The 12,500-nt window shown below is 40.2% G+C and overlaps 1 protein-coding gene across 1 annotated transcript in view; it reads left to right on the plus strand.

The window, feature by feature from the left end:
• The window catches only part of abcc2 (ATP binding cassette subfamily C member 2), a 55,497-nt gene that overhangs the window by 5,907 nt on the left and 37,090 nt on the right, over positions 1-12,500 (plus strand). Inside the window, exons 4-12 of the mRNA XM_080037373.1 lie at positions 1-36; positions 1,088-1,210; positions 1,732-1,787; positions 2,872-3,121; positions 3,492-3,682; positions 5,546-5,723; positions 6,242-6,496; positions 10,612-10,677; positions 12,160-12,297. The exon at positions 1-36 is cut by the window's left edge and continues 105 nt beyond it. Coding sequence (XP_079893499.1) covers positions 1-36; positions 1,088-1,210; positions 1,732-1,787; positions 2,872-3,121; positions 3,492-3,682; positions 5,546-5,723; positions 6,242-6,496; positions 10,612-10,677; positions 12,160-12,297 — 1,293 coding nt within the window. The remainder of the gene's footprint in view (positions 37-1,087; positions 1,211-1,731; positions 1,788-2,871; positions 3,122-3,491; positions 3,683-5,545; positions 5,724-6,241; positions 6,497-10,611; positions 10,678-12,159; positions 12,298-12,500) is intronic.

Here is a 12,500-nt window from a genome sequence, read left to right on the forward strand (position 1 = left end):
CCTTTCCAGACCCTAATACGAGACGCACTCAAGACGGTATGAAAAAAAAAATACATTGGATCGATTTTTTGGAGACTAGACAGACACTACAGTCCAATGTGGCTGCTATTTTCTCTTCCATAACATGTTCTTCTGTCAAACTATTATATATAAAAGGTCCAAAGTGTTCATTTATGTCTGATTGCGTCCGTATATTCCTCCAATACGAGTATCTTCGACAGCCATTATCTCAAAAAACAATCCCCGACCCCACTACTCTGAACCAAAAATCTCAACTTCCAAAGCACTTACATCAACTAAACTTTCCATAATCATTCCTAGCACTATTCTGAAGGTTATTACCGAAGGGTTAGTTCATGTGTTGTTAATTGTCTGATTTATGATAAAATGAATTTTGAAACAAAGCATGTACAGACAGAAGAGCCAACAGCTTCAAAGTCATTCAGAAGGGATTAAAATCTGTTTAGAGAAACCAGCTCCTTAAAAAAAACGTACTTTGTAAATATTACTGTGACATCACAGTAATATTTACAAAGTAAGTTTTTTTTAACCCTATATTTCTCTTTCTTTGATGTCACGAGAAAGAGAAATATAGGGTTAAAAAAAACACTCTTTCTGCCTTTTCTCAGGCTAGGATGAACCGATTTCAATTTTTTTCGCACATTTATACTACATAGGATCTCAGAATTCAATACACCTTCATATTCAAACCGGTGAAGTAGGCCTTTAAGTTTTAGTGCTTTTTGCTGCTGGTTCCATGAAAAAGGAGCAGCATAACTAAATGCCCTTTTCCCCAGTTCAGTATGGACTCTAGGCACGGCCAGTAAGAACAAGTCCTCAGAGCAGAGCTGATAAAACATTAAAAAAAAAACATATACGCGCAAATACATATAGACTCCGACAATGATAGACAGAATGGCACTCTAATAAAACAAAAAATAAACATTCCAAGTGCGTAATGCATACTTTTTAGGGTGCCTCTCTCCTTGAATTCAACCTGTTTTAATCAAGTGAATACTCCTTGGCACAACAGATATACATAACATTATATCATTCTCGTTTTGTCCTTCTGTTCTTTGTCCATCAGGGAGAGATAAGGGACGTCCCTCGTTTCTGTCTCTTCTACATTTCCTTCGGTCTGAAGCTGATTGCCTTCGTCCTCTCCGCTCTGCCGGACGTCCCACTAGAGGCACAGGACAGGGTGAAGAAGGTACGCCATGTTTTTTTTTAAAGATTTTTTTTTGGGCATTTGTAAGCTTTATTAGACAGGTTGGAGAGACAGAGGTGAAATGTGGGGATGGAGCTCAGTGGGTAAGGTGGTCGAACAGCAACTTCTCCCCGCCACATGTCCAAGTGTCCCTGAGCAAAGAGACACTGAACCCTAAATGTCTCCTGATAGTTAGCCAGCACCCTGCGTGGTAGCTGCTGCTGCTATCGGTGTATGAATGTGTGCTCCAGTTGTAAGTCGCTTTGGATAAAAGCGTCTGCTAAATGACATGCAATGTAATGTAATGAAATGGGGCAGAAAGGGGAATGACATGCAGAGAATGACCACGGGCTGGATTCTAACCTGTGGTCCTGTGGGGGGGGGGGGGGGGTTAACCACTACACCACGAGAGTCCCCCCCCCCATAAATGAACTATTTTAACATTAAACTTTCATCCATTCACCAGTCTGCTGTCAGCCGAGCGTAATCTATTGTATGTAATATTATGGTGTTGTCATCCACAGAATCCTGAAGCAGGGGCGGCATTTATGAGCAGGATCACTTTCAACTGGTTTCACAGGTAAAGTTCTCACTGTTCATTTAGCTATAATATATCAATAACAAAAGAACACGACATACAGTGTAGTGAAAATAGATCAAATCAATGAAATGTGCTCAAAAAGCCAAGAACATAAATAAATAAAAAATACTGCCTGCCTGAGGGTTGTATGAAACACCTCTGAGGCAGACAATTATCAAATGATGAAAGTCGAGTGGTGGTGGATGGATGTAGATAGATAGATAGACAGACAGACAGACAGACAGACAGACAGACAGACAGACAGACAGACTGACAGACAGACAGACAGACAGACAGACAGACAGACAGACAGACTTAATGATGAAAGTATAGTGGTGTTAGGCAGGCAATGCTTTAAAGAAGGAAAAAGCTCTCCAAGAAGTTGCAATATTGTACAAGGTGAAGTCACCTATATAGAAATACAAAGGCAACTTGGGACAGTGACCTTCCAAAATGTATTCAGCTCCTCCGTGGGTCAGAGGCGACAGTTCTGCAAACTTTGAATTGAAAGAAACAGCCTTGAGATATTATGTTCACAATACGCAAGGTCACACTAAGCTTTGACCTTTGACCTCCAAATGTTATCAGTTTATCCTCTTCATCAGAATGTGAGTTTGTGCCAACTTCAGAGAACATCCTTCAAGGTGTTCACAATGTATTTAGTTAAAGGTGCTTCGAGGAACTTTTGAAGATTTCTGAAACGGTCTCAATTTTCCTCTGATGATCATAAATGACACGTTACAGCAAATGAGACCATCAGTGAAGAGAGTGCTATTTTTTTAGAGATAGATAGATAGATAGATAGACAGATAGATAGACAGACAGACAGACAGACAGACAGACAGACAGACAGACAGACAGACAGACAGATAACCTCCAGTCCTTACCTCTCCTCCCTGTGTGCAGTATGGTGGTGAAGGGTTAGATAGAGATAGATAGACAGACAGACAGACACACACACACACACACACACACACACACACACACACACACACACACACACACACACACACACACACACACACACACACACACACACACACAGATAACCCCCTTACCTCTCCTCTCCCCCCCTCTCTGTCAGTATGGTGGTGAGAGGTTACAAGCAGCCTTTGGTCCAGGATGACATGTGGGAGCTGAACAGTGCAGACTCCACGGGACACATCCACCAGAGCTTCAGCCACTACATGGAGCCGGAGCTGGCAGCCGCCCGGGTTCGACTGCTAAACAGACCCGTGAAGAAGAAGAAAGGGGACAAGAAGAAGAAGGAGGACAAGGAAGAGACCTTTCAAAACGGTCTGGGCAAAGGAGTCAGTCAGGATGTGCTGATGATGGTAAGACAACACACTTATTTTTTTTAAGATAATTTTTTGGGGGCATTTTCAAGCTTTATTAGATAGTACATAGTTGAAATGGGGAGAGAGAGAGAGAGGGGGGATGACCTGCAGTAAAGGTCCACGGGTCGGATTTAAACCCGCGACCACTGCAACGAAGGCCAGAGCTGATATGGTACGTCAGGTGACCCAAGGAGACTCATGCTCGTGCCAATTTTCACACTTGTATCATCAACTGAAAGATTCTGGCGAAAATAAGCACTTATAGCCGCTCCTCTAATGTGAGGAAAGCATGATTACACTACGCAATGCTAACCCCTAACCCCATCAATGTATTTTCAAACACAAACAAACTATATCTTTTGTTTAGGATGACAAGAAAGACGCTGGAAAGAAGAAGGAGAAGGAGAAGAAGGAGAAAAAGAAGGAGGAGGATAATAACTATCCAGACGCGTGGCTGATTCCAACGATCTACAAATGCTTCAAAGGCGTTCTGTTGGAATCTGCATTCTTCAAACTGCTAACGGACCTGCTGGCCTTTGCAAGTCCTCAACTCCTCAAGTGAGTCCGGTGTAAAATAAAGCTCTGTCTGTCTGTCTGTCTGTCTGTCTGTCTGTCTGTCTGTGTCTGTGTGTGTGTGTGTCTCTCTCTGTCTCTCTGTCTCTCTGTCTCTCACTCTCTGTCTGTCCGTCTGTCTGTCTGTCTGTCTGTCTGTGTCTGTGTCTGTGTCTGTGTCTGTGTCTGTGTCTATGTCTATGTCTATGTCTATGTCTCTCTCTCTTTCTTTCTCTTTCTTTCTCTTTCTCTTTCTCTTTCTCTTTCTCTGTCTCTTTCTGTCTGTCCGTCTGTCTGTCTGTCTGTCTGTCTGTGTCTGTGTCTGTGTCTATGTTTATGTCTATGTCTATGTCTATGTCTATGTCTCTCTCTCTTTCTTTCTCTTTCTCTTTCTCTTTCTCTGTCTCTTTCTGTCTGTCTGTCTGTCTGTCTGTCTGTCTGTCTGTCTGTCTGTCTGTCTCTCTCTGTCTGTCTGTCTGTCTGTCTGTCTGTCTGTCTGTCTGTCTGTCTGTCTGTCTGTCTGTCTGTCTGTCTGTCTGTCTCTCTGTCTCTCTCTCTCTCTCTCTCTGGCACCAATATCTGGTCTCTTGTTTCTGGTAAGCATACCATTGTTCATGTACATTACTAGAGTCTTTACATTTATTTCATTCATTTTAATTCTACATTCATTATGTGTGTGTGTCTTATAAACAACAACACAGACGGAACACAAAGTCATTCCGGAATCTGTTTCTTTCACAAAAAGGAATGTTTGCCATGTCCTGCTGTTTGCTGCTTCAGTCTGCCAGTGATCACGTTAATCATTAACCCAGAGTCAATAGTTGCTGATTGTTTTCATTCATACACTTTTCTTCACCGTAAAGATCCCTGTAACAGATGTGTAACGTCACAGTCGAGTGTATAGCTCTTAAAACGAGACACTGCAGGTGAATAGGGTGACGTTGAATATCATCATGCAACTTTGCCAGTTGATTACTTAAAGGAATACTTCACCCATACGGAATCGGCGTTCTATCATTATAAAATCGCTATTATAATATAATGATTGAGGATTTTCTTCCCTCAGTCTTCCCTTGGCCCAGCTGTCCTGTTAATCCTAACCCTACATTTTACCATGTGTGATGTCACTCATGGTAAAATGTAGTGTTAGACAGTGAGACCATAAAACACTCTTTCTGCCTTTTCTCAGGCTAGGATGAACCGATTTCTAAAAAATGTTGCACATTTATACTACATAGGATCTCAGAGTTCAATACACCTTCATATGTCCACCGGTGAAGTGGGTCTTTAATGCTTTTGTGTTGACCTTCAGAATAGTAAGAATGGTTGTGGAAAGTTGAGTTGATGTAAGTGCTTTAGCAGAAAGGGTTAATGCCCATCGACCAGGTGTCAAATTAGCAGGAATTAATGGAAGCCACATCCGAGTCCATTTATTCATGGATAATTGAACACCTGGAAGGGCATTAACCTGCGTATACCATGGTTACTTGCTAAAGGAAATCATAATCACACCATTCATCTATATTTTCATGCCTTTTCTGCGGTCAAATTAGAAAGTTAATGGCCGTTACAACATTTCTAACCTTCTTCGCTTAACTATGCAGTACTTGATAGATAGATAGATAGATAGATAGATAGATAGATAGATAGATAGATAGATAGATAGATAGATAGATAGATAGATAGATAGATAGATAGATAGATAGATATACAGACAGACAGACAGACAGACAGACAGACAGACAGACAGACAGACGACAGACAGACAATCATGTAATCATACCTTACATATTTTAAACTACATGATAGAAATAACACTGTAACAACTACTGAACTGCCCTATAACCAAACTCTTTCCCTCTGCCACAGATTGATTATCACGTTCACCACAGACGCGTCTAGCTTTGCCTGGGAGGGTTATCTGTATGCTGTGCTGCTGCTGGTCGTGGCCATACTGCAGTCTCTCTTCCTACAGCAATACTTCCAGCGCTGCTTCGTATTGGGCATGAAGGTCCGCACCGCTATCATGGCTGCTGTCTACAAAAAGGTAAAAAGATAAAGGAGAAATATATTCAGCTTCCGGAAAAAAATTAAGAGACCACTCTAAATGTTCAGTGTCTCTCGTTTTACTATTTATAGGCATATGTTTGAGTGGAATGAACATTTTGGTTTTATAATATAAACTACTGACAACATTTCTACCAAATTCCAATACATTATTTTTCATTAAGAGCATTTTCATTAAGTAATGTAGAGATGAAGATTTGAGAAAAATCCAGACTTGTCTCTTAATTTTTTTCTAATAAAAAAATAAAAAAAATAAAAAGTGTCTTGCTCAAGGACACAATGGTAGAGATTTAACGTACTTCCATATACTTTACCTGTATAAAAAAAAAGGTTAAAAAATAAATAGAAAATAAATAAAAACACTTCCATTCCCTTGTTAAATTGTTTGTCGAACCAGAGACCTCATGGTTACTGGTTGGCCCCTGTGTCTTGCTCAAGGACACAATGGTAGAGATGTAACATACTTCCATTAACCTCCATTCCCCTGTTTGTCCTCAGGCCCTGGTGGTATCAAACGAGGCGCGTAAAGAGACGACGGTTGGAGAGACGGTGAACTTGATGTCTGCCGACGCCCAACGCTTCAACGACGTGACAAACTTCATCCACCTGCTGTGGTCGTGTCCTCTTCAGATCGCCCTGTCCATAGTGTTTCTCTGGATGGAGCTCGGACCCTCTGTGCTAGCGGGGCTGGCTGTCATGGTGCTAATGGGGCCCATCAACGGACTGCTAGCTACCAAGGCCAGGAAAATACAGGTCAGCAGAATGTTTTTTTAATTTAATTTAATTATTTTTTATTATTTTCTTTTATTTATACAGGCAAGGTGAGCAGAATAGCAAAAAAAAAAATTGTATTTTTTTAAAATATTTTTAATTATTATTATTATTATTATTATTACAAAGTCTCACACTTTTTATATACAGCAATAATATATATATATACCTGTAATAGAAAAACTTAAGTAAAGTCAACAGCAATTTATGTTACCTAATAAGCATTCACTTATTCGTGAAATAAATAGGAAGTCACTCCACAAGATGCTCCACGTTCCTCATTTCAAAACAGGCAAAATATCATCACATCATATCCTGAATAACAAACAGACTTTTATATATATTTATTTTTTATTATACAGCAGTTGGTTCTGAGCGAGTGATTTGATTGGACGAGAGACCTTCTGAGCGTTCTGAAGGAGTGCTGATATTAGCCAACAACATCACTCGGACTGTTCACCAAACTGTAAACCAACTGTCAAAATCACTCCGCGGCTCACTGACGAGCCGGTGTTCTGACATTTTCTGCTCCCTCGTCAGATTTTGCTACCTATCAGAAAATGCTACCCTACGTCATGGTAGCGTATAGACAATTACCTCATCAAACGATGCATCCATTACAGAATCACGTTATTTTACACCACTACTCACCCTATGTAGGCCTACACACAGTGTAGGCCTACACTGTAGGAATATGGGGAGCATATTTTGATGCTGTTAGTGTTTAATAGCCTATATCAAATTATGCTACCCTATCAGAAAATGCTACCTCACGTAATTGGTAGCGTATTTGATCTGTAGACCCATTAACTATCAAATAATGCTCCCACTACAGAATCACGTTACTTACAACACCACTACTCACCCCATGTAGCCTACACTGAAAGCTGTATATTTTTATGCTACTTTATAACGTTATTATAGATTTAGTAGGGTATAATGTGAGATCAATTGTCTCTATCAAATAATGCTCCCGCTACAGAATCACGTTATTTTACACCACTACCTATGTACACCCCCCTCCCACCACCACCACCGGCGAAAACTTTCTCCACTCCGAGTCTGGTAAAGTTAACACATAGAAAAGCCTATCATTTTATTTCTATATTCAGCAGCAAAGCCAGTGTCTACATGCTCACAGGTCAAAAGGCACAATTTAAACATATGTGTAGCATAATTACGCAGTTAAAAACATGTTTTGAAGAAAATACTCGGTAGCAAAAAAAGGTAGCAGAATCTGACGGCTGCTCACGCAGGATTGTTATTTTCGGAATGCGCATGCGCAGAACCACTAGGGAGCAAAATCTGACGGGTAGCAGAAAATGTCAACTCACCGGAGCTTCACTTGTGTGTTATCTGTGTGTGTGACTCAGGTTGACTGTGGCGAGTCTCTCCCCTGTGAGAGGGCATCGCTGCCACACACAGACAGAGACAGTGTGCGGTAGTCGCTCACACTCACGTTACTGAAGACAGCAATAGTGTGTGGAGATAAACTCAGGCTGCTGAATAATACGAGCGCAGCATATTAGCCTAGCCTAGCTTGCCCACCTCATTGTATAACGTTACTTCCCCCGGGCCGAAATACACTCATAAACTCTGGGAAATGAAGCGTGGGGGTTTGGATTGGGCAGCGGACCTTATTACCAACTAGATTAAGATCCGCCGTTCCGTTTCTTTGGTGATTTTTACGGGACATCGGGCCGCCGTGGTTAATGTGACCAGAGTAAACAAAGCAAGACGAGTTCACTCGCGTAAAGTTGTTGCTTAGCAACGTGCTCCGCTCTGATTGCTGTTGTCGAACTATTTGTGTTGGCGGAAGCAAATACATTCTTAAATTATTAAAGATAACATTTTAAAGTTAACTTGTGAATTTCAGATGTAAAACTGCTGTATAAAAGCAATAGCACACTCGAGGTCGCATGTTGTCGCTCTATATCAGCACTGCTGTGTTTCTCTTCGGCACTCGGCCTGCGGCCTCGTGCCTACGACCGAATCACAGCAGTGCTGATATAGAGCGACAACATGCTCCCTCTCGTGTGCTATTGCTTAAATATATTTGTTTACTTGGCCATGAGGCTTTCTGAGTGCTTTGCTTCCATCGCAAAATATTCCTTTCAATCTTGAAAATTAATTGCTGGTTACGGTTTTCACTTTGGCCTTGTGCTATCAGCTTTTTTGACAGCTTATTTTTGTTTGTGCTTCTGCGACACTCTACCATAGTTAGACTATAATTCAGAAACAGCGCGGAGAGGAAAAGCGTTCTCAGCTTGACTCCTTATAACACAGAAAAATCATTCATTCCGTCTGTGCGCCCGGGCAAAAACAAAATGCATCGCAAAGGTATCATTTATTATTCCCAGCAACTCACAGTTTGGACTTCTACAACAATCATATTGTGCTTTCATACAATTAACTTTATACACTAATCAATATGAAATTTTACATTCGGCTACAGCTGAAGTGTTTCTCTTTGCTTCTATATTGCATTGTTGAGAGGAGCCTGGGATTTCAAGTATATCATTGCCAATGAATGACTGCTGCTGTACTTGTTGTGCATATGACAAATACACCCTCTTGAATCTTGAATCTTGAAAGTCCAGTAGTAAAAAATTGGAACACTTGTGCATGGCATTCAATTTGCAATAAGGTTGGGCATATGCGAACAAGCACTCAGTGTAGCCCCTCTGCAAAAACAGTAGTGGAGCAAATAAGAGGGAGCATAGGCAATTTCTGTGAGTGGCCATCGCATGAGAATAGCCATCACTTTCCTATGGCTGACATTGTAGTTGCCGGAAACATTATTTTTCATTTCCTTCCCCTTTGACCAGATGTAATTTTAGGAATGATTGTCGTTGGTCCGAATTCATATTTCATATTTCGAGGTTTATTTATTTAGAAAAAGAGACATACTCTATATACTGCATATTAATGAACACTTGAGATTATAGCTAGTGGTTCAGGCTAAGTATCTATCTATCTATCTATCTATCTATCTATCTATCTATCTATCTATCTATCTATCTATCTATCTATCTATCTATCTATCTATCTATCTATCTATCTATCTATCTATCTATCTATCTATCTATCTATCTATCTATCTATTATGTTACAGAATGAAGCATGTATGAGTTGGGAATAGTTTTGTGTTTATTTATTTAATTTTTTCTGTTTTAGGGGAAGAGGGGGATTTATTTACACCAAATATACATGTGTCAATAAACTTTATACTAGGGGTGTTCCGGAATAAGAATGTACATGGCCTAATACAGCTCCGGAAAAAATTAAGAGACCAGTCTGGATTTTTCTTAAATCTTCATCTCTACATAACTTATTGAAAATGCTCTAAATGACAATAATTTTTATTGTGAATTTGGTAGAAATCTTGTCAGTAGTTTATGTTATAAAATCAAAATGTTCATTCTACTCAAACATATGCCTCTATAGAGTAAAACAAGAGACAGTGAACAGTGATTGGTCAAGCCTTGCCTATAGTGGACCTATCATCAAATCGTTTTCTTTTCCTGCTTTTTTGATCCATATTTTGTGGTCCCTGTATTTATACAGTTGTATCAATACAGTTATTCTGTTGTGCACACTTTGCATACATATGGTTAACAAGCACAGTGTCATTAGCATACACATCATTCCTTCAATTAGATCCTATAAACTCAGGTTAATGAGTGTCAAGTGTGTCTCACTCTCCCCAGACAAATATGTTTTTCTAAGAACCGCTTAGAAAACACTTGATCGAAGGCAAGGCAAGTTTATTTCTATAGCACAATTCAGACACAAGGCCATTCAAAGTGCTTTACAGGGGGCATGAAATACAGCAAGATTAAAATACATAATACACATTAGAAAAGGGAATGAATAAAACATTTAAAAGCTAATGAATATAGAAATAGAACATTCCAATAAAATAAAAATTACATGTTAAAACGGAAACAGAGAAGTCTTCAAAGGGAAATGTCATTATGTGCAAACAAAACAACAAAGGCAACATGAATATATTATAATAAACAATTCATTATATATATATATACATAAAGGAACATCTGAATTTCCCTGCTTACCTGTACGTGATCTCTTTTCAGATTGAGAACATGAAGTTCAAAGACAAGAGGCTGAAAATCATGAATGAAATACTCAACGGAATGAAGGTAAGCTTTTACATTGTGTGTGTGTGTGTGCTGTGTGTGTCTGTGTGTGTGTGTGTGTGTGTGTGTGTGTGTGTGTGTGGGTGGGTGTGTGCGTATGTTTGAGCGTGTGTTTGTTTGAGCGTGTGTGTGTGTGTGTGTGCGTGTGTGGGTGTGTGCGTATGTTTGAGCGTGTCTGTGTGTGTGTGTGTGTGTGTGTGCGTGTGTGGGTGTGTGCGTATGTTTGAGCGTGTCTGTGTGTGTGTGTGTGCGTGCGTGCGTGTGTGTGTGCATGCGTCTGTCTGTCTGTTTGTCTTTGTGTGTGTGTGTGTGTGTGTGTGTGTGTGTGTGCGTGCGTGTGTGTGTCTGGCCATATGTGTGAGGAGCTTGTGTGTGTATGAATAGTTCAGACAGAGGGGTGGAGGTTGAGGTGGGGAACTGGAGAAGCTTTCTTCTTTAGATCAAAGGTGTTTGTGCCTCAGGAAAAGGCTGAAATGTTAGTCCAAATGCCTTCTATTATACTGTATCTACCACCTGGGGTCCACTGACACTCACACACACACACACACACATACACACACACACACACACACACACACACACACACACACACACACACACACACACACACACACACACACACACACACACTGACTCAGTGAGGTTTGAATGTTATCGCTGTGTTCCATCACCCTTCCCTTTCCTGCGTCGTCCTTAAAGGTGGAGTGAGCGTTTCTGGAGAAAGCTTGTTGTCAAAATATTTTTTTTGTCAAATTCACTGAACATCTTCTACCCGTGCTAAGTGTGTTGGTGCTGAAAAATATCCAGTGTTTACAAACAGCCTAGGCTTTGTAAACGGGTATGTTGCTAGCTATGGTGCAACCCCCCCCACACTTTCTCTTTTTACACACACACAGTACAGACAGGTAGCGCATCGTGAGGAGATATTCACTGATTTTGACCAAAAGAGATTTTGACAACAAGGGTTTTTCCAATATCGCTGACTCCACCTTTAAGACGGACAGAAGCTAATGGTGATCTCAGTACAGTTTACACTATACTAAACTAAACTAAACTAAACTTAACTTAACTTAACTTAACTTAACTTAACTTAACTTAACTTAACTTAACTTAACTTAACTTAACTTAGCTTAACCTAACTTAACTTAACTTAACATAACTTAACTTAACTTAACCTAACTTAACCTAACTTAACTTAACTTAACTTAACTTAACTTAACTTAACTTAACTTAACTTAACTTAACTTAACTTAACTTAACCTAACTTAACTTAACTTAACCTAACTTAACTTAACTTAACTTAACTTAACTTAACTTAACTTAACTTAACTTAACTTAACCTAACTTAACTTAACTTAACTTAACTTAACTTAACTTAACTTAACTCAACTTAACTTAACTTAACTTAACTAAACTAAACTAAACTAAACTAAACTAAACTAAACCAAACTAAACCAAACCAAACGTACCTCTCTCGTCCACCAGATTCTGAAGCTGTATGCGTGGGAGCCGTCCTTCCAGGACCAGGTGGAGGACATCCGCGGAGAGGAGCTGAAGGTCATGAAGAAGTTTGCCTACCTCACGTCTGTCTCCACCTTCATCTTCAGCTGTGCTCCTTCTCTGGTGAGTACTGGGTGGGATGGATGGCCTAGAGGAAAGAGGGGCCGATTAGTAACCATGAGGTCTCTGGTTCCTCCTCCCAGTAACAATGAGGTCTCTGGTTCCTCCTCCCAGTAACCATGAGGTCTCTAGTTCCTCCTACCAGTAACCATGAGGTCTCTGGTTCCTCCCAGTAACCATGAGATCTCTGGTTCCTCCTCCCAGTC

The sequence above is a fragment of the Ammodytes marinus genome (genome assembly GCF_949987685.1).
Source record: "Ammodytes marinus genome assembly, chromosome: 11".
Classification (NCBI taxonomy): Eukaryota; Metazoa; Chordata; class Actinopteri; order Uranoscopiformes; family Ammodytidae; genus Ammodytes; species Ammodytes marinus.